The 20227-nt window shown below is 52.7% G+C and overlaps 1 protein-coding gene across 20 annotated transcripts in view; it reads left to right on the plus strand.

Annotated features, from left to right (window-relative positions):
- The window catches only part of DLG1 (discs large MAGUK scaffold protein 1), a 67473-nt gene that overhangs the window by 37799 nt on the left and 9447 nt on the right, over positions 1-20227 (plus strand). For 12 of the 20 annotated variants that reach the window (XM_026687183.2, XM_026687186.2, XM_026687190.2 and 9 more), the window contains 9 exons: positions 1511-1680; positions 1925-2061; positions 5710-5854; positions 8651-8777; positions 9526-9682; positions 9932-10034; positions 12108-12222; positions 13637-13813; positions 17075-17144. In XM_026687183.2, the coding sequence (XP_026542968.1) occupies positions 1511-1680; positions 1925-2061; positions 5710-5854; positions 8651-8777; positions 9526-9682; positions 9932-10034; positions 12108-12222; positions 13637-13813; positions 17075-17144 (1201 nt within the window). Of the gene's footprint in view, positions 1-1510; positions 1681-1921; positions 2062-5709; positions 5855-8650; positions 8778-9525; positions 9683-9931; positions 10035-12107; positions 12223-13636; positions 13814-17074; positions 17145-20227 lie in introns of all 20 variants that reach the window. The other 8 variants (XM_026687182.2, XM_026687185.2, XM_026687189.2 and 5 more) reach the window with 1 other exon arrangement.

The raw sequence follows: 20227 nt of genomic DNA on the forward strand, positions 1-20227 counted from the left end.
TTCCCCCCGTGCAATATTGTTGTCAATGGAGTAAACCTGCCTGGCTTTTCTCATTTTATTTTGTTTATTTCGGAATAGGGAAGCTTGGGAGCCTGGCTCCCTTTGAAAGGCTGTCTCGGTGGCTCTTTGAAACCGACGTTAAGTTTTTCAGTTATTTTGATTGTTGGGGGAAAAGACACGGAAGTCAGGCTAAGAGCGGTGGACGAAGGCTCCAAGAAAAGAGGTTGAAGCTTCTCCCCTTTGCCAGCTGCAGGAGTTTCCTTTGCTGGGCCTTCCGTTGAGCAGTGGGTTGGACTAGAGAACCTCTGAGGTCCTTCCCAATTCTGTGATTCTTTCGGAAAGGGACACCAAACCCTGACGGCCCTTCAGAGACTCTTGCAGCGCTTGGCAGTCGTTTCTGTAGGGCGGGCTTATCTCTTGACTGGGTTGGGTTGGCTCAAGCGCATCTATGCAAGCAGAGGCCCCCGTTCAATTCCCCCAGTTACTGGTGTGATGTCGTAGGCAGAGAAATCCTCTCCCAGGGCCCTGAGTTTGCCCCCCAGGGCCTGGGGGTTAAGGGGGTGTCGTGAAGCCAATGCCAGAATACGGGGGTGGGGTGTTCATTTGGGAAGGAGTTTGGCGAGATTGTGACGGGAGGAGTGTGAATGTAGCTTCCCGTTGTGTGCTGGGGAAGATGCGATTGGCACGGGGGAGGGGCTTTCCTCTGCAGCAGGTCATGGAGGAGCAGTTGGGTGCCCCCTCTGTCCAGCCCCAAACACATTGTCAGTGCAGGATAATAAGCTTATTGTGCATTTTGTGATTTAGAGAAGTGCCACGACGAAGCCACAGGTGGGATGGAAGCAGGGCAGTTTTCCATGAGAGTCGAACTGGGTGGTCAGGGGTCCTTCTCGGCTCATGACTCCTGGCCGGGGGCTGCCAGGGCCTTTGCACAGCTTCATGTGGTGCGGTCTAAAGCAATTCAACCGCTGCGTTGATCTTTTCACCCAGTTACAGTTATTACTGGTGCTCTATATTCCAAGAAATATCTCACCGTGAAACGAGGCAACATTCACACCTGGAGCAGATCTTAAAAGTTGTTTAGTCTATGCTGATGTCTACAGGAAGTGCCCTGTTGTGGGCATTAGGCTTGGTTCATAAATTCCCTTTTGTTCCTTGTCTTCCCTCTTCCCCACGGATTGGGAGCGGGGTGGGGGGGGGGGGAGCCCCAAAAGGGGAGACAGCGGTGAAAGGAAGCAGGCAGCTTTAGCAGAGCATGGGGGGGCAGTCCTGGGAGGACGCAGGCAGGGGTCACCCCAGCTGGACTAGGGAGGCAGCCTGGCTGCACACAGGGCAAGCAGCCTTCCTCCAGAGAAGGAGGGGGAAGGCAAGGGGGGGGCTGCTTTGCTCCGTGTCTGATCGGCCCCCAGTCAGAGCATTCAGATCTGCGCCTGGGAGACCTGTGCTCCCCTCCTTCCCCCACCCCCACCCCCACTAGTGCCGAATCTCGGAAGGCTCCCCTCTCCCCGCGCAGGGTGAATGACTGCATTTTGCGTGTGAACGAGGTGGACGTCCACGATGTGACCCACGGCAAAGCTGTGGAAGCCTTGAAGGAGGCAGGCTCCATGGTCCGCCTGTCTGTCAAGAGGAGGAGGCAAACCACGGAAAGGATGGTGGACATAAAGCTGGTGAAAGGGCCCAAAGGTTTGTCATCCGCTCCGGGTGATTTCCTCCCCCGCAAAGTGAAGAGGGTCTCCCCTTCCCCACCCTGCAGAGAGCGCCCTTTCCTGGGGGGCGGGGGGCCCAGGCCGAGTCCCAGTGGGGCCCCTGTCCAGGTCCCTGCTTGAGCATGAACGAGGCAGGGCTGTTGGGGGTCCCAGGGAGGGTCCTGAGTCACTGCCCCATTGTTTGTGTGGGGAGGCTGACGACCTTCGCTCTCCTGAAGCAGGTCTCGGGTTCAGCATCGCTGGGGGGGTCGGCAACCAGCACATCCCCGGAGACAACAGCATCTACGTCACCAAGATCATCGAAGGCGGAGCTGCACATAAGGACGGGCGGCTGCAGATCGGAGACAAGCTGATGGCTGTGAGTTCAGATCTGTTCTGGCTTTTTCCACCCTTCCTTTGGGAGGTTCTCTTTTAGCCTTGCTAGGACACTCTGGGGCTCCGAGGAGGAGGCTGGGGTGAAGGTTTGCAGGTTAGTTGCCTGTTAGGAATGAATAGTCACCTAACAGTTGGATTGGCAATATGTAAACCAGGATAGTCATTTAATACTGTTGTATCTTTAAGAGAATGTTGTAATTGTGATTGGATGAGGTTCCTCCAACGGCCATAAGATGGAGCCAGAAACCTGGTTTGTTTGGGGTTTTTTGCATTTCCTTTTGCCTTTTGCCTGATCGTCATTCTGCTTGAATTGCTGTGAGTCTTGCAACTGTTAGCAAACTCCGTTTACTGAACTTTGTTTATGATACTGGTAAAGAAAAAGACTTCATTTTTGGATTATCTCTGGACTGATTATTTTGAATACTAACTGCTTTAACCGTGTATGATTTGGACTGTTTGTTGGACTTTGTTTCCCCGTTTACAGGAAGTAAACCTTACATTTTACTATTCAGTGTATCTGTGTGCTGGTTGTGTGAAGGGTCTTACCACGTGACCTCCCTGACACTTGGAGAGAGGCATTCCTGATAACATTTACCTAGGCTGTCTCAAAAGGCTGTGTTGTTTATGGCTGATTTTAAGTGGATGCAGATGTCGCATCCACGACAAGGCCAGTTGGAATACCAAGTAGAGCAGGTCAAAAGCACCCCCAGCCAGTAACCAAGGCCTCCCCAGTTAATGCCAAATCCAGAACTCCCAGATTCCATGTTTCACCATTCCAAGAGTGCGCTCCTTCCCCCGAGAGGCTGTTCTCCTCCCCTCGCCTTCTGTCTTTGGCCTTGCCTCCTTCCTCTGTTCCTGAATCCCCCCTCCCACTTGCATTTGAAGACTTGGAAGCCCCCCCTCCCCAAGCACAAGCCATTCTAGATGAGGAACAGAGCTGAGAGTCATCAGCCTCTTGATGCTCTTTCAGTTCCATTGTGTCTATCGTTTTCTCGGGTGGTTTCATAGGATTTTAGGGTTAGAGGGGATTATTTAGGCCCTTGTGCTCATACACAAATGCATAGCTGGTCGCCTGTCCTGCCCTTCTCATCGCTGCTTCTAATTTGATGTCAGGCCCTGTGCTTGAGACGAACGCAATCAAGACAAAGCCAAGTGGAATAATTAGTTTCTATAGTTTGGAAATCATGCCTCTGTTTTTGCATTCTAAAGCTGCATTGGCCTTTTCAGCAGTTTCACGACACGGCTGACTCACTCTCAGTTCTCAGGAAGTTGCCGTGTACCAACATTTTTTTCACAAATATTGTTGCCAAGGCTGCTTCCTATATTTAATGGATTTGATTTTGTTTGCTGGGAAACGTTGGGTTGGGCTTTTACACCGACTTCTCTGAGCAGGGACAGGTCAGCGCCCATCTTAGCCCAAATGACGTTGGTCTTTCAGCTGGGAGCCAGAGACGTACCCCTCCTCCACCTTTCTTCCGCAAGGGGAGTCCGGAGGCCCCCAGCTCCCAGTCTAGGGGTAACAGTGAACCCTCAAAATCATAGAGCCTTTGGAGTCCCCTTTTCAAGCCACCCAAGTTAGTCATTATCGCTGTGTCTTTTGCATTGCATTTAAAGGTAGTCCTTGCTTATTGACCCCCTGTTCAATGACCAAAGTTATAGTAGTGCTGAAAAAAAATGACTTTACGGCCAACTTACATCCATTTGCGACATCTAAGCCTCCCTCTGTCACATGGTCACTGTTACAGTCAGTCTGCATTGTCTTGTGCCTGACCTGTGGTGTTTTTATTCTGCCCCCATTGCAAACCAGATAGATAGGAGAGGAAGAGAGTTAAGAGCAATATAATTACACTGGCAGCTTGGGGCTAGATACTATGGGCACAGGATACACACAGCTTACCTTGCTATCTTGAAATCTCTTCCTGTCCCACCTTTGCTCTGTAAGGTGGGAAAAAGTAAAAAAAAAAAGCAAGCAATTTCTGTAGGCAGTTTCTCCTTTGCCTGATCCTTTGCTACTGCCAGCATGACCAACTTGCTTTTTATGGGTAGACTCTTGAAATCCCTTCCTCTCTAATCTTGCTCTGCTGGGGCAGGGGGAGAGAGAAGAGTCTAGGACACAACTCACCAGGGCCAACTCGCCGCAGGGCAAGAGTTGCACTAATATTGAAGAAATGGTAGAATAGAATCATTAAAGAAAGGATGCCAAATGAGGGACAAATGAAATGTGAATGACAAAAATTAAAACCATTTTTTATTTATTTTAAATAATTAAATTGAATTGTTGAATTGTCTCATGGTGAGTTATCTATCCTGCAGAAAGTTGGCTATCGCGAGTTGGCCGCGGCGAATTGATGGCTGCGGGCAGCTGGCTATGGCGAGTTGCAGAGGGAGAAGACGGGTCAGGCCAAGGAGAAATTGCCTACGGAGGTTGCTTGCTTCGCCCTCCCCATCCGCAGAGTAGAGAGACTGAAGGGATTTCAAGGGGATAAAGCTGTTTGTGTAGTGCCCACACGCCTCTGCCGGTGCACCCAGTTCCAAAGGGTGGAGGAGTATTTAGAAGGCAAACAAAAGTTGAATGTGTGAAACTGAAGGGCCTTGTGTCTCCAAATGTGGCTGTGCGTGTAAATATTTTTGTGAAGAATTTTGATTGTAATAGTAAAATGTAATACAAACTAAATTTAAAATAGAATAGAGACAAGGAGTAAAAAGAGCAAGAAAGAATAAAAAGGAAAGAATATAATAAAAAATTTCATAAAGAATTGACTTCATTGCAAGAAGTATAAATACATTTAGTAACTCTTCATATTTAAATTTACAAATATTCATTTCTCCATCCCATATCCCATTTCCTATCTATAAGCCAATCCATGAAACATTTTTTCAATCTTGGTTGCAACAGAAAGTCTGTAAAGGTAGCGAGAGATAATAACATATGTTGTTTTAACTTTGATGAAATAAAGCAATTTTATATTAGTTCATTTTATTGCTTTCCTTCAAACATTGTCAGGATTTGATTTCACTTCGTGGTCTCATTACACACACTTTTTCAAGACTTTAATAAGCCTCTCTTATAAATCCAATAGGGAAAAAAATGATCTAGGTCGCTCTCCTGTTTTGGCTGAGTGGCTGTGAGTTTGATGCTAGGTAGTGGCAGATAGGGCAGATTATTAAAAAAAACCTTTCTTGGTTTGTCATTTGTTTTCCTCTTTCAAATTTTAAAGCATCAGCCAGTTTCTTCTGTAGACCCATTGAAATATCCTTTTCTAAATCATTCTCTTGGTCTCTCAATTATCAATCCCCTTTTGATACCGTTCCTATCTTGTCAGATAAAATTGTTCTACTGTTGACATTACGTCAATAACATCTTTTGGCCAGTCTATTCAAAGAAGCAGACACCATTATTGACATTGTGTCTGTGGCTGATTCCATACTTCAAAAGTCTCCCCCTGTATTTTTATTGTCCTAATGCTTTGCATCGGTCATAGCAGCAATCTGGAGACTTGCTGGGCCAGAGCCCAAAGTCTGCCGGCGCCAGTGTGGTTCTCTGTCTTGTGACACAGAGCAGCACCAGGGATCCTTGGGGAAGACCTGTTTTCTTCCAGGGATAAGCTGGTTTGCATTCTCCCTCTTCCAGGTGAACAACGTTTGTTTAGAAGAAGTGACCCACGAAGAAGCCGTGGCTGCTTTAAAGAACACGTCTGATTTTGTCTATCTGAAACTTGCAAAGCCCAGCAGCATGTTCATAAATGATGCTTATGCACCTCCTGAGATCATTGGCTGTAAGTTTGGATTTGGGGTGGCTGTTTTGTATTAGAAAAGGATTAACTAAAAGAATCTTTTCTCTCCTTGTTCTTTGTTGACATTTTGTTATTTTCTGTTTTGAACGTTTTATTAGATTATAGAATACAAAATACAAAAATACAAAAGCAAATAGGAAGACACCTTGGAGGGGGAAGTGAGGGGGAAAGAGAAAAGGGGGAGACATTGAGTCCAGCTCCCTCTGTTGCAGTAGACTAAAGCATTAACATCAAATCCCTCAACTTTTTATTTTTCCATAATAATATAAACTAGCCATTTCTATAACTGTGTGCCAACAATTTTCATGTAAGAATAAATAGCATTTTTACTTCTGTTGCCCCAGTGTCTTGCAAAACCATACATAATGTTGCTAAGATACAGTAACTGAAGAGAAAAGGGAAAAAAGATCTTTGCATGGGTTCTTGAGCGAAAGGATGACAAGCAGACGGAAAATGATTCTGGCCACTTTTGCAAACCTCTGGGAAAATCTGCAGGCGCAGGATGGGAAGCTTGGCTGGATAGAAGTGCATCTCTACAAAGGGTGGAAGATGTCCAACGCTTTACTCTCAAAATGGCATAATTATGATTTTTAACCCGGAAATTTTCTGAGAATTAAATAATTTTTTTGTTTAACATAACTCGAAGCCTTTCCCATTCCTGAGGGGTCTGAGCAAGGATAAAATTACATAACGAAAACTAGTGCAGAGGCCACATCCAGCGCATGGGAACAAGAGCTTTGACTTGCCTGCAGAAGGCATCTGGGATCAGGGCCGGGGGGGAGGGGGTGCACGAAGGACATGGACAGCCCCCCCCCCACCCCCACTTCTGACGGGATCTTCCCGCTGTGCCTCTGTGCTGCTGCATGAGGTCTTCCAGGTCACAGTTGGGACTATGAATCGCGCCTGGATTCCTGTTGGTAACCACTACAGTGTGGGCAGTCCTCGCTTACTGACTGCTCATTCAGTAACCGTTTGAATTTATAACAGTGCTAAATAAGCAGATTTATGCCCAGCGCTTGACGCTGTGGCTGTTGCAGCCTCCCTGCACTATAGAGATCCGGGCGCTTGGCCACCAGCGCACCTTCACAATAGTCACAATCCCGCCCCCCTGTGATTGCCGCTTGTGGCCTTCAAGCCACCTTCCCGCAAGCAAAGTCAAGGAAGAGCCAGGCAGGAAGTTGCAAGTCGCAGTCATGGGGCATTGTGCTTAATGACCACGAGTGGTTCATTTAAGGACTGCAGCTGTAACTGGTGTCATACGTTGGGCGCTCTTGCATGGATTTTTTTCATTTACAACCACCTTGCTTAAAGAGAGTTGCCAGTTCCCTTTAGCAGTTGGAAAATGAGGACTACCTGGAACTTTAAAGTTGGTGTAGTTTCCTACGGGTGAGTTTGCACCAGCTGTAATTCTGGGGTCATTCTCAAAGGCGGCCCCAAGTAAAGCTCATACCACTGACCGAGTGGCGGTCGAGAGGTGAATTAACATTGCCAGGGCATTGTGGGTTGACCTACCAGGGGTACCCCTGGCAGACCAGCCAAAGCAGAAGCCAAGAACCCAGCAGACCTGAACTCGCAACCCGTCTCCTCCTTTTGTGGGAGGGTGGGGAGAGTGACTGCTACCGGAACCGAAGGACCCTCATGGAGCCTCGTTGCTCTGCTGCACTCCGCTCTCCACCTCCCCAGCCTGAGCACTTGGAGGGAGCAGCTCGTCCTCCGGCTGCTGTGATCCGCTTCAGGGTCTCCCAAGGCCGACGTTCCACGGGTTCAGCTTCAGCAGCTTCTCTGAACAACCCAGAGCCACCTCCACTTTATCTGGGGTCTCCCTATCCTCCCTCGGCCAGAGTTTCATTCCTTGGGTCATCTGGCAATCCAGTTATTTCCCATTGGTGTGTTTTTGTTCTTCCCCTTCCATCTCTCGACCGCTATATGGCCACCCAGGAGCTCCTTGAACCTCTGGGGCCTGGTCCTCAGAGCATTTTCTGAGACCGTTTTATCCTCTGGATGCTGCCTGGCCCTTGTCAGCTTTCTCCTGTGGGCCTGTTTAAAAAGGGCTCTGCCCCTGTTTGGAGATTCTTCAGCCGGACCTGCAGGCTCAGCTTCTCTTCCAAAGTTTCCCACAGCCAAACAAACGAAGATATCACTGCTGGGGGTGGGGGTGGGGGTGGGGGCTTGTGCTGGCAAATACACTGTATGTGGAATGAACCCTTTCTTGCCGAGCAGTGCGGTGTGGCCAGCACCGGGGTCTGTTGCCCTACCTGGCACCAAGGGGGGGGACGGGGGACGGGACTGCAGAGTCTGTGCTTGGCACTCTGAGGTTAGACCCAGCCCAGCTCCCTGTATGGGGATCAGGCAGCCAATGCCGGCCGGGCTGCCTAAATGCGGATGCCAGGAGGGCAGCAGAGTGTGGCTGGGAGGGGGGAACGGCACTCTCCTCTTTCCCCCCCCTCCCCCCGTACGTCTGGCGGGAGCAGGTGGGCCTGGTGGCAGGCCCTGGCGTTAAGGGAGACCGGGGCAGACCGTCAGAACTTAGCTGTCCAGGCGCTTAGCAGTGTCTCCTCATTGGGTTGGGGATGGAGATCCTCCCAAGGTTCGTTCTTGGGCTTCCCCCCACAAGTCATCTGGCCTGGAGGTGGAAGTGGAGCTGAGAAGGTCGCTCTTTGCCTTCAGCATCCATAGCGTAGAGGTGCTGGGCAGGTGAAGAGGCAGCTTCTGCCAACTGGGCCCCCGGGCAGCAGAGGGCACCTTCTTCTGACTGACCTTCCCCCTCCCCCTCCCCAGCTTACTCTCCGCCTGCGGAGAACCATGTCAGCCCATCAAGTTACCTGGGCCAGCCCTTGCCACCAGCCTCGCCGGGGAGATACTCACCTGTTCCTAAGGCAATGCTGGGAGAAGACAAGATCACCAGGTAGGAAGAGTCTCTGCCTTTTCAACCATCTCTGCAATAGGTCACCGGGTGTGGCTGAGCCCTTGGAGGGGGGAGGGGGTTCCTGGAAGAAGATAGCTGGCAGAGCAGGGCACCCCAAAGGGAAGGAGGCGCCTGGTTGAGAGTGGGGGGGCATTCACTGCACGGAAGGGAAGGGAAGGGAAGGGAAGGGAGGGAGGCTCTCGACAGGCCGACTGAGGCTTTGCAGCATAGCTCACACCTCTCAAGGAGGAATATTCCATCAATGGACGACAGGAAATCCTTGACTCACGACCACCAGTGCCTGGAAGAAGGGGACCTTCACAGCCGGTACAGCACTTCTAGCTATATCGCAGAATGTGTATACTGTGCATATACATACAATGACAATAAAGTATTAATTATTATTATTATTATTATTATTATTATTATTATTATTATTATTATTATTATTATTATTATTATTAACATATACTGTTGGAGAGAGAGCTAATTTTTATGTAAGTATACATGTTTCATTTGGAAAAGAGGTTATTACTAATAATTTGATTTTGAGATGATGATGAACTATATAGGTTATAATCTTCTATTGTTAATCTTTTACATAGATGATTATAAAGAAATATGGATTGAAATAGGTTTACATAACTTTTATAGATGCCTATATCTGTGTATATCTGTCCTGAGCTTGTGCACCTTTGGCTGTTGTTATGCCGAGGCTGCAGTGGCTGTAACTTGTTTCTCTTTTTAGGGAGCTACGGAAGCTGGTGCTGCATCGGGGCTCCACCGGACTTGGCTTCAACATTGTGGGGGGAGAGGACGGGGAGGGGATTTTTGTCTCCTTCATCCTTGCTGGTGGGCCTGCAGACCTCAGTGGGGAGCTCAGGAAAGGAGATCGCATCATTTCGGTAAGAGCCTGCACCGGAGGACACCGGTTGGGCCTCCTTGGGCTGCAGGGGGAGGGGGTGTCTTCTTGGCAAGGGCCCCCAGACTGTATGGGGCTCTGCCTGGCAAGGAGGGCGTGGCGGGGAGGCCTCTATGACCCACCAGGAGGGCAGCTTGGCTGTCTGCAAGAGGCTGGGTTGGGTTCCAAGCTGGTTAATTTGGGGACATCCACGTCCTGATGTGAGTGACGTCTCCTTTGCGTTGCTATTCAGGTAAATGGCGTGGACCTCAAAGCTGCAACCCACGAAGAGGCAGCCGCTGCCTTGAAAAACGCCGGTCAGTCCGTCACTATCGTGGCTCAGTATCGTCCCGAAGGCAAGTGAAGGATCCAATGAAACCCTCTTTCTCTTGGGAACCCCCTGCTAATGGGAGAGGGGCTGCAAGGCTACGAATGTCTGGGTGACATGAGTTTTGGAAACTGACCCAAGAGGCTAGGGCCAGGTCACACGCAGGGGAGGGGGGCCCCTCGGAAGCAGCGCCCTCTGGTGGGACCTGGGAGAGGCACTCGCCCTCCACCCGCCACCCCTCCCGTATCCCGATGACTCTGGCCCTCTTAGTGCTGGGCAGGCCTGGCTCACCCCCACACACACACCTGTGGGTCCAGATGCACCTCTTTGTTATCCCCAGCCTCAAATGCCCTTCCCTTGTGTGTCGCCTTTTGCTTTCTTGTTTTTCTTTTCTTCCCTTTTATAAATTGTAGTCCCCCACCCAGAGTCGCAAACTTTTGAAACATTTTAAAAATAAAACACCTAATAACATATTATGGCTTCATTCTTCAGAATGGGAATCTGGCCCTGTGGGAAATGACTCTGCATTCCCTAGTCTAGTCCTCAGTTAGCGACAGTGAGTGGATCCAGAATTGATGTCTATAAGCACTGTGGTTGTAAGACCTGATGTCATTCGACCACATTTTTTAACGATGGCAATCCGTTGTTAAGTGAGAATCACAGGTCATTAAGTGAGTTCCTGGTGGCTTCCAGGCAGGCAGATAGGGCCCAAGGTGTGGCATGAGCGCGGTGGGTTGGGGAGGGTGCAAGGGACTGACCAGAGCAACCGACCACCTTCCCTGACTCTGCTTGCGGGAAGCCGGCGGGAGAAGTTGCAAATGGCCGTCATGTGACCATGGGAAACTGCGACTGTTGTGAGAACCAGCTGTCAGATGCCCACATCCACAGTCATGTGAGGGTGGGGTTACTGGGGTGGGCGGACGTTTGAGGCCCAGTTATAAGTATCCCTCGTTCAGCGCTCTCATAACTTTGAATGCTAGACTGTTAAACAAGACCCTTGGTCAGAATCCCCTGGCCAATGGGGTCCGCAGCTGGGCCTTTCTGATGGAGGAGCACAGGGGACAGTCCCACGGGGGGCAGGTGCGGGGCGGGCGCTTCCTCTCTCATGCAGGGCCTCCAAGGCTATAACCCACCCCTTCCAGGGCTGGACCTGGAATTGGCTCAGTGTTCCTTGTGTCAGCTTTGGAAGCCATATTGAGATTTGATGCTCCCACGCTGCCACAAACCTGAGAAAGTAGGAGGGGGGTGGTGGTTCAAATTGAATATCTCTAAGTAGACAAAATAAAATTCTTCTGTTAGTTCAATGTCCTTGAGTATGGCGCAGAATGAAATAAGAATCTTACTTTAGGATGGATCGTGATTGGGCCATGTGATGGGATGATGGCCAAGGGGGGATGGATTTGTAGTTTTGAATATTGCAAGGAAGCTTGAAAACTTTCAGATTCGGGATTCCACAGATGTGCCAGTTACTATCTTAATAAAGCAATCTTTGACAAGATGTTTGTCTTGGAGTTATTGCTGGAAAGGAGGGTTGCTGGAACGCAGATACCTTGGGCCATTTTGGGGCCATTTTCTGTGCCAGCTGTGGTTTCCGAAAAGCCTTCAAGGTTAGCCCCGTGGAGAGTGCATTGCAGTAGTCCAAACGCAAGATGACCGAATGCCGGGGAGGCCCAGAGCTGATGCTCTCTCTCAGCCACGGACAAGATAGATCGTTTTGGCACTGGCTTTATTGCTAATCGAATTGGTTAATCTGCTGTTTAATTGCTTTTAACAATTTATGATTTTGTTTTCCAATTTTCTTAACTGAATCCTCACCAGAGCAGGAGTAGACAGATCAGACAGATAATCCTTTTTTTATTCTGTCAAATTATGGAGTAAATTTGTATAGCCTTGCAGTGTCTTTCGTGTGTGTTTGTGTGTGTCTGTATGAGCAAGAGAGAGCAAATACGAGAGGAAGAATACGTGTTTTAAAGGAACACCAGATTAATGGTGGAGTTATTCCAAAAATCTAAGTGGGCGTAAGATTTGGGTTGCTCAAAAACCTGATGATTCCTCAGCAGTAGCATTTGTGGAACTGACCTGGCATTTCCCTTTTCCTCAGAATATGGCCGTTTTGAAGCAAAAATCCATGACTTGCGAGAGCAGATGATGAGCAGCAGCATGAGCTCGGGGTCTGGCTCTCTGCGGACCAGCCAGAAGCGGTCCCTCTACGTCAGGTGAGGCTTTGGCGGGGCTGTTGAGGGGCCTGGCTTGGTTGTTGGCGTACCACATGGAGCTACACAACGTTCCCCCCAACCCCGCTGTGGACCCTACATCCCAAGCCAGTCCTGTGGAGGGGAGCACAACGTTATGTACGGCTCAGGTGGCGGCTGTGGAGTCCCATGGCTGACAGGCCCAGCAGGCTCCCCACCCAGACCCAAACAGCCCTTGGCTGGACCTGGATGCTATTGCTTGCTGGCCTTGGAGTCCAGAGGAACGTGGGCGTGGTCGGGGGCCAGGTGACCTTTGACCCTATGCTGGCTTGAACTGCTCCTTGAGGAAGGAGGACAATCACAGTCCCTCCCCCCTCCCCCCCGGGCCCAGTTGCCCCGCTGGGGTATTTCACCAACTAGGAAGAGAAAGGCTAAGCTTGGCCCTCCAGTGTTGTTGCCCATGGGATGCAATTTCCCTTTCTGCGGGGTCTTGGCACCCACCCTGACGTGCTCCTCTTCGCCCTCTCTTCCCTCTGGCTTTACCTCTCCAGCCAGGGCCAGGCCTAGAGAGGTGGCCCCACTGCCCATTCTCCAAGTCTCTTGGAAGATGAAACGTATCTGCTGCCCGAGAGCTGAGGAGGCCTTGGAGTCCGGCAGCCCTAACTAACTTGGTTGGGCAGCAGAGGCCTGGATATTTGGCTATGACTGAATGTCACGAAATCTGATCCACGAAGAGTTTATCCAGCCATTCTGCTTGTCTTGGCCACCTGCAGCCCCCCACCACCACCACCAAAAACACCAATATCAGCAAAAAAAAACACCCCCTTTGCTTTTGTTCTTCTCCAGATTCTTTCATCTGCCCCCCTCCTCCTCCTCTCCTTGGGTCTCAAGACACGAGGGCCCTTCCTTCACCCAGCACTCCCCCCACCCCCACCCACCCCGGCTGCTCTGCTTCGGGATCAACGCTTCAGCCTCTGCGTTTCCCTCGAGGGTTTCATCCACCCCATCTTAGGAACAACCATTCAGCCGCATTTGCTGCCCTGCATTTAAGATGCCTTTCTGTAGGTTTCCCACGCCCTTTGCCTTGGCACGGCGGTGCTGGAAAGTCTTGGGTCACGCAGCCTGAGCTGGTACGACTGTAGAAGCCAAGCAGGGTATGCTCAGACCACAGAAAGCGTGTGAGACTTTGATCGTTTTTCCGGGTGTTGAAACTGCCCCTCAATGCCAGCAGCATCTCCCGCAGCTGAGGACGCACCACCCAGCCTTGCCGTGCGTCTGCGTCGCCCGGCCCTTGTATTTGTTTTGGGAAACCCGGAGCAGTTGAACTGGTTTTCTCCTGGGGACGCGAAGGCTCTTCCCCGGATCTTGTTCTGGCTTTCCCCTTCGGTTCCGTCCCCTGGTCACCCGTTTCCTCCTTTCCGCCCTTCGTCTCCTGCAGGGCCCTCTTTGACTACGACAAGACCAAAGACAGTGGCCTCCCCAGCCAGGGGCTGGACTTCCGTTTCGGCAACATCCTCCACGTCATCAACGCCTCGGACGATGAGTGGTGGCAGGCGCGGCTGGTGATGCCAGGCGGGGAGAGTGACCAGGTTGGCGTCATTCCCAGCAAGCGCAGGTATACCTGCTGTCTACTCGCCGGGCGGCTTGAGGCCTGGGCCAGCCAGGGCAGGAGCCCCACTTGAGACTCCTTTCCTCCCCTGCGGTGGGGTCCGCCTTTTCCTGGGAGATTCTCTCCCAAACCCGATGGGAAGGAAAAGCAGGCAGGCTGAGGCCAAACGTGTCCCTTAGCATTAAAAAGGGTGAGGGGATTTCTGTTGCTCAGTGCAGGAAATAAGGAGGGAACAGGCTGAGATGGATTTCAGGATAAATAAGGCTTGCCTTTCACACATTGCAGCTTGCTGGAGCCCTGCTTGTACCGAAATGGACGCCCAGCCTTTGTGACTGCTTCCTTCATGCAGTGAGCGAGGCCTTCTCTCTTTTAGGCAGGAGGGGAGGGTCCGAGAGAGTCCTTGCGCTTCGAGCTGTTTGCCGTTGGTCTAGCTCGCCATGTAGCCACGTTCACGCCTTCTGATCTGCCCTGTTGGAGGCTCCAGGGTCAAGAAGTGCTGTGTCCCCCCCCCCCAACAAGATGGGTTTAATGTCAAAGTAGTTGGGGGGGGGGAGGCAGGCAGGCAGGGCAAAGCTGGAGCAGCATCCAGGGGCACATGAGTCAGGTGGCACCTAAGGCTGCTGAGAAAATGCCCGAGGCAGCAGCAGACGTGGGAGGAAGGTCAAGGAAAGGAGGGGCCATGGCAACACAAGACGCTGCCTGGGGTGCACCACTGACCGAGAGCTGAGGGGGCGGGCTCTGGGACTGCAGTGGGATGGACTGAAAGACGGCCCCGAGGCAGCGAGCATAGCAGCCCAAGGACGGGTCCTGAGTGCCAGGTCCAGAGAAGGGGGGCCTGGGCCATCCAGAGGGGCCTCGGAGGCAGTCCAATCACATGGCGGCAGGGAGCAGGGTGCAGGCAGCCGTTGCGTATGCTGAGTGGCACAGCCAGCTAGCCAGCGGGGTGTACAGAACATGCCGCCCCCAGTCCAGGTGGGAGACCCCACGGAAGGTCATGGCAATAAGAGGGCAGGGGTCCCGTGGGGCCCCCAGGTGCACATGGTCAAGCAGCTGCTAGCCCATCGGCCAGACATGGTGGCAGTAGAGAAAGACCAGAAGGCAGCTGGTGGTGGCAGCAGATGTGGTGCTGCCAAAGGACAGCAGCATCAGGAGGAAGGAGGAGGAGGAGCAAGGGAGAATTTGTTGTTGTTGTTGTTGTTGTTATTGCGGCCCTTCTCCCCCGCGAAGGGACTCTGAGCCCCGATGCAACTGGAGGCTCCTGTGGTGCCCAGGAGATGGATCGTTCCAGTGCACAGAGCCACCGCAGCCATTGTGGCGGTTCCCTTCGCTGAGCCTCATGCAGTTCAGTAGGAAGCTTGGAGGGAGAGAAGCCAGGGTTTCCCTGATCTGTTTTGTTTGGAGGAGCCGAGAAATAGCAGGATCCTTCCCCCCCACCCCACCCCCAAGGCCTTAACCAAAGCTACAGAGAGGGCTGGAATCTGCAGGTGTGTGTGTGGGGGGGGGCTAACAACACAACAGCAAACAGCACAGAAGTACACCAAGGACCACATGCCAGAGCCGCCCACTCAAAACCTGTCTCCGGCCTGGCTGATCTAATGTCCCTGCCCCAGCACCTGGGGAAGAGTCCTGGCTTTTAGGGCTTCCTAAAGGCAAGACCAGGGTTGGCGGCCCTCAGGGCAAGTCCCTTTCCGGAGGGCAGCACCAGGAGGGGGCACCCAGGAGCACCTTCACTCGGCTGAGTCTGCCAGGATAAGCAAGCACAGTGGAGCCTTGGGCCATGCTGGAGTTTCAGCCCCTGAAATGCACCGTGGAGCCTCCTGGGAGCCCGGGCACAGAGCCAAGGGGCTGCATGGCTCTCCTTAGCCGCCAATTGGGGGGCCGGGGGCGCTGCAGCTCCAGGACGCCTGCCAAGGACAGCTGTGGGAGACTCTGAGCTCTCTCAGTCTAAGAATGTGGGCAGATGGATTTGCTCCAAGCTCCTCTTAACCACGGGGGCCACCTGCTCTTCGAGCAGAGCTGTGGGTTCAAAATGACCCCCAAATTGCACCTCAGTTCCATCTCCGGGTTCAGGGAGGCCCAAGAGGCACAAAAGCACTCACCAAAGGACTGGGTTGAAAGGAAGATGGCCGCCCCTCGTCCGGACGCCCCAGAGCCTGGGGGCATCACTCGATTGGCCCAGGCTGGAAATGTAGAATGTGAGTCTTGTCGGCATCTGAGGATGCTGCCCCCCGGCCAATGTTGGCAGATGGTCTTACCCAGGGGTTTCATATATAGATGTGGAATATAGTGGGGAGAGCAGAGCCTCAAGGTGCCCCACAAAGTAGGGGGGCCTAGTACTGGACCTCCCCCCCCCCAATACAAATTTGAGTCAGTCAGGGAGAACCATCACAGGATTTGGGGGAGGTCTCTTCCCCCACCCCCCACCCCCAAGTCTGTCTAAAAGTCAATGGTATCAATAGTTGCTGAGAGGTCAAGGAGGGCCAGGTGGACATGCCACCTAATTCTGGACCTGCTAAAGGTCATCAGGGTGACCGCTGTTGCCCCATAATCTCTTTCCTCCGGGATTCAAGGGAGCTGAAGACGGACGTCCTAAAAAGGGAAGCTTGGAGCTGAATGCAAGATGTACGGTTGTGATGGATCCAGCAGTGGTTTCTTGCAGACTCTTTCCCTCAAAGACACACGGAGGGATTCAGCCATGGGTGACCCCTGAGGGGCTTTGACCAGGCAGGAGGGACCCTGGAGGCGAACAGAGTCAACTCCCCTCCGCCTTCCAAGCAAAGCTTCGTTTCCATGGGATGTCATGCTAAGGGCCCACTCCCCTCCTGACTGGGCTCTGGAAGCCTTCCCTGGAGTTGATCTGGGGTGGGGATTGAGCCCCTTTCTGGGTGGGTTTGAGCAGATCTCCCGTTTGCCTCGCCACCTGCTGTGTGTTGTGCTTCTCCTGCTCTTTGGTGTGCGGCCCAGAGTCGAGCAAATGAATGCCTGGGTCTTGCCAATTTTATTGCACAAGGTGATGCTTCTGTCAGGTGCATTTGTGAACTGCTGCCTGGTTCTTCAATTATTTTTTGGCCCATTAGGCAAGTACTGAGTGTGGGGAGAGTTCTCCCTTCCGTGGGGAAAGCTCTGCCCAGCGCCAGTGGCTTTTGCGGATCCTCCTCCTCCTAGCAGCCGGCCTCGTGGCCAGAGAGGCGCATGGTGGTTCTGTCCCACGAAGGGAAGTTCAGAGCCACTGAGCCTCATGGGTTTTATCCTGCATTTTCCTTGCAGAGTGGAGAAGAAGGAACGAGCTCGATTAAAGACGGTGAAGTTTAATTCTAAAGCAAGAGGCGACAAAGGGGTGAGTTTGGATTAATGACTGCCATTTCAGAGAGAGAGAGAGAGAGAATATACCTAAATATTTGTTCTTGTTAAATTCTGATGGGGACAATTGGGAGGGGGGGTGCTTCAGGTGTGAAGCTGCTTAAAATCCAAGTCTCCCACAGAGGTGATGGTCCAATCTCCTTCTCCTCCTCCTCTTCGCCCACCGTCTCTCTGGCCCAAGGAGTCCCCTTTTGGGAAGCTTTTCCTAACGCCCCCTCAGAACCTGCCTTCCTGAGGCCCCCTCGATGCTTTGGGGAGCCGAAGGTAGGGCCGGCCAGTTTGACACCCGGTTGCCAGAAGGTAGCCACGCTCCCTCGTCCCCAGAGCCCCCAGCTCAAAGCCAGGGAGCTAGGCTGGCTGTCTCTGTTTAGTGGGCAAGGCCGGTGCTCCTGACCACGGCTGAGCCTCCTGCCCAGGTGGAGCGTTTGCGAGTCTCCTGGGTATTCAGCCGAGTGAGCTCCCTTGAGTTGCTTCCCTTCGGCTCGGTCGATGATGCAGGGCCCGTCTGGGCCTCGTCTGGTCCCGGCTGCCACAGTCCCACCCCCAGAGACCCCAGAGCTCTTCCACAGGCCACCTCGTGGCAGACCCGAGGGGGGGCATTTGGGGGAGTCCCACCCCCGAGACCCTAGCCCTAAAGCCAACCCATTAGCCTTCTCACCGTAGCATAAAGGGGAGGTTTCCGTTCGGAGGTTTCGGCACGAGCACCGGATTGCTAGAAGCTCAAGAGCTGAAGAAGACTCCCAGGGCAGGTCCTGGTTCTTTGTAGGCCAGGGTTAGGGTCTCTGAAGAAGAGCTTCTGGGATGAGAAGGGAAACGCCTTCCAAGAAAAACCAGAAGGTCCAGCTGCCTCTTGGAAAAAAAAGGCACCTTTGGGGAGAACCCTGACCTGGAGGGCTGAGAACCTCCCTAGACCTTCTACTGCCAGTACGTGACAACACCCTTCAGACACTTAGACGCATCGGGCTGGAAGGGGCCTTGGAGGTCTTCTGTCCAACCCCCTGCTCAAGTCAGGGGACCTTAAATTCCATTCCGGACAAATAGGTACCCGGCCTCTTCTCTAAAGACCTCCGTGACGGAGCCCCCACGACTCCAGGAGGTTCAGCTGTCCCATTGATTAGCTATTCTCACCGGCAGGAGAATTTCTGCTCAGTTCCAGGTTGGAGCTCCCCTAATGAGCTTCCTGTCTTTCCTTCAGGGGCTCTGGAGAGTAGGTCAAACCCCCCCTTGCCTGGGACAGCCCCTCAAGTACTGAAAGACGGCTGTCACGTCACCCCAACCCTCCTGGGCTTCCTCAGGCTGGACACACCTAGTTGCCTCAGCCGTTCATTATATGGTTTAGTCTCCAGACCCTTTATCGGTGTGTGTGTCCCCCCCCCCCCCCGGTTGCGCTTCTCCCTATAGTCTTTCTGGGGGGGGGGGGCGGCCTCTTTTTTTCTAAGCAATCAGAGCTGGACGCTGCATCATCCCATGGGCGCCCTTATTACTGCTGCCGTCTGAAGCGGTGCTATCACTTCGGGCGCTCGTGACGCTGTCCCTCTCTGGAGGCTGCCTAGGATTGCGTTGGCTTTTGGGGGCAGCTGCAGCAGACGGCCGGCTGGTACCGAGGTGCCAGTGGTCCACCTGGTTCTCTCTCACGGTTGCTGCCTGACGGAACTGCCTTTTGTTGAATAAGTCCCTCAAGATCCTTCTGCGTGTTGAGTCTGCGTGATGAGTTCCCCCTTCTATCTCCTCATTTATAGAAAGCTTGAACCCTAAGGCACCCCACTCCCTCCGTGCAGGGCCTTCTCTCTCCCCTTGACTCTGGTCTCTTGTGGGCACCTTCCCCTTTGTCAGTGTCCTTCTAAAATGGGGCATCCAAAATCGGACACAACGTCCTCAGTTTGGTCTAGTTTCGGGGACAGTAATTGTCTAAATAAATTCTCTCTAAATAAAGGGAAGGGAGGGAAGGGCACTGTCACTGCAACCTTGCAATAAAGACGGTGCTAATGCTTACGGCTGCTGGGGCAAGACCGGAAGCTCTTCCCCTCCCTCGCCTTTGCTTCCCAGAGAGGCTCCCTTCTCACAGGCCTCCTCCGTGTCTGCTTTCCCCTGGCCTTCCCTCTGTGAGGAGAAGCCCACAGGATTCCTGCCGTGGGGAGGCAGGTCCCATCATCTCCCACCCGCCCCGGGCTAGCTGAGTCATGATCCGTCTGGGTTGCCCTGATGAGGCATGGAAGACCAAATAAAACCTTTTATGGCACCTTGGAGACCATCTAGGAATCCAGGCCTCTGTCCCTGGGCCTGTAGGTGTTCAACTCCCCTCCTTCTCCCTTTCTTGCCCTTTGGTGCCCAACCCTTTTCCACCCCGAGAGGCAGCCGGTACGGGCTCTGTGTTTCTGTCCTGATGTTCTCTGCTCTGGCCGTGGCCGGCTCTTCCGTCTCCTATCGGGATATTTTGTGTGTGTGCATTTTTGGGTCAAGTGATTCATGGTCAGGATTTGATTTCCTTTGGGAAATTGGGGATCAGGAAGGCAAAGGGAATGGGTAGCTGACTCAACCCGTCGGCCTCTGCTCAGGCTGAGCTGCAGGGATCGCTGAGCCGTTCGGGCCTGGCCTGGTTCATCCTCTTGGGAAGAAGGAAAGGGCTGGCCTGGCCCTCCTGGCCTCCCCCAGTGGGGGACGTGACCTGGCTGACCTGTGACAGTGCAGCCAGAGGGATGAAGAAGAGCAGCAAGTGGCTACTCTTTGCTCTCTGCCGTTCTCTCCTCTTTCCCATTTGGTGAACCTCCCTCCCTGCTCTCTGAACTGAAGACTCGGAGTGAAAGAAATGGGCACTGGGTGAGGGGAGTGTGAGGGGCCTGAGGAGGCCCGCAGGAGGAGCTGTGTGCGGTGGGTGCAGCCGCAGGCCCTTTAAGAGGCCAGCAGCCCTGGGCATTGGGGTGCTAGCAGAGCTGTCTGGCTTGCTTGCCCCCCACCCCAAGATTTGCCACACCCGGCAATTCCTTGCGCAAGCAGCCACACCTGGGGAAATCCTCGGGGCTTGGTCAAGCAGTGGTCAAAGAGGGTGGGGGGCATATTTGC

The sequence above is a fragment of the Notechis scutatus genome, chromosome 4, assembly GCF_049901735.1.
Source record: "Notechis scutatus isolate UNSWTSFEM ecotype Mainland chromosome 4, rNotScu1.2, whole genome shotgun sequence".
NCBI classification, from domain to species: Eukaryota; Metazoa; Chordata; class Lepidosauria; order Squamata; family Elapidae; genus Notechis; species Notechis scutatus.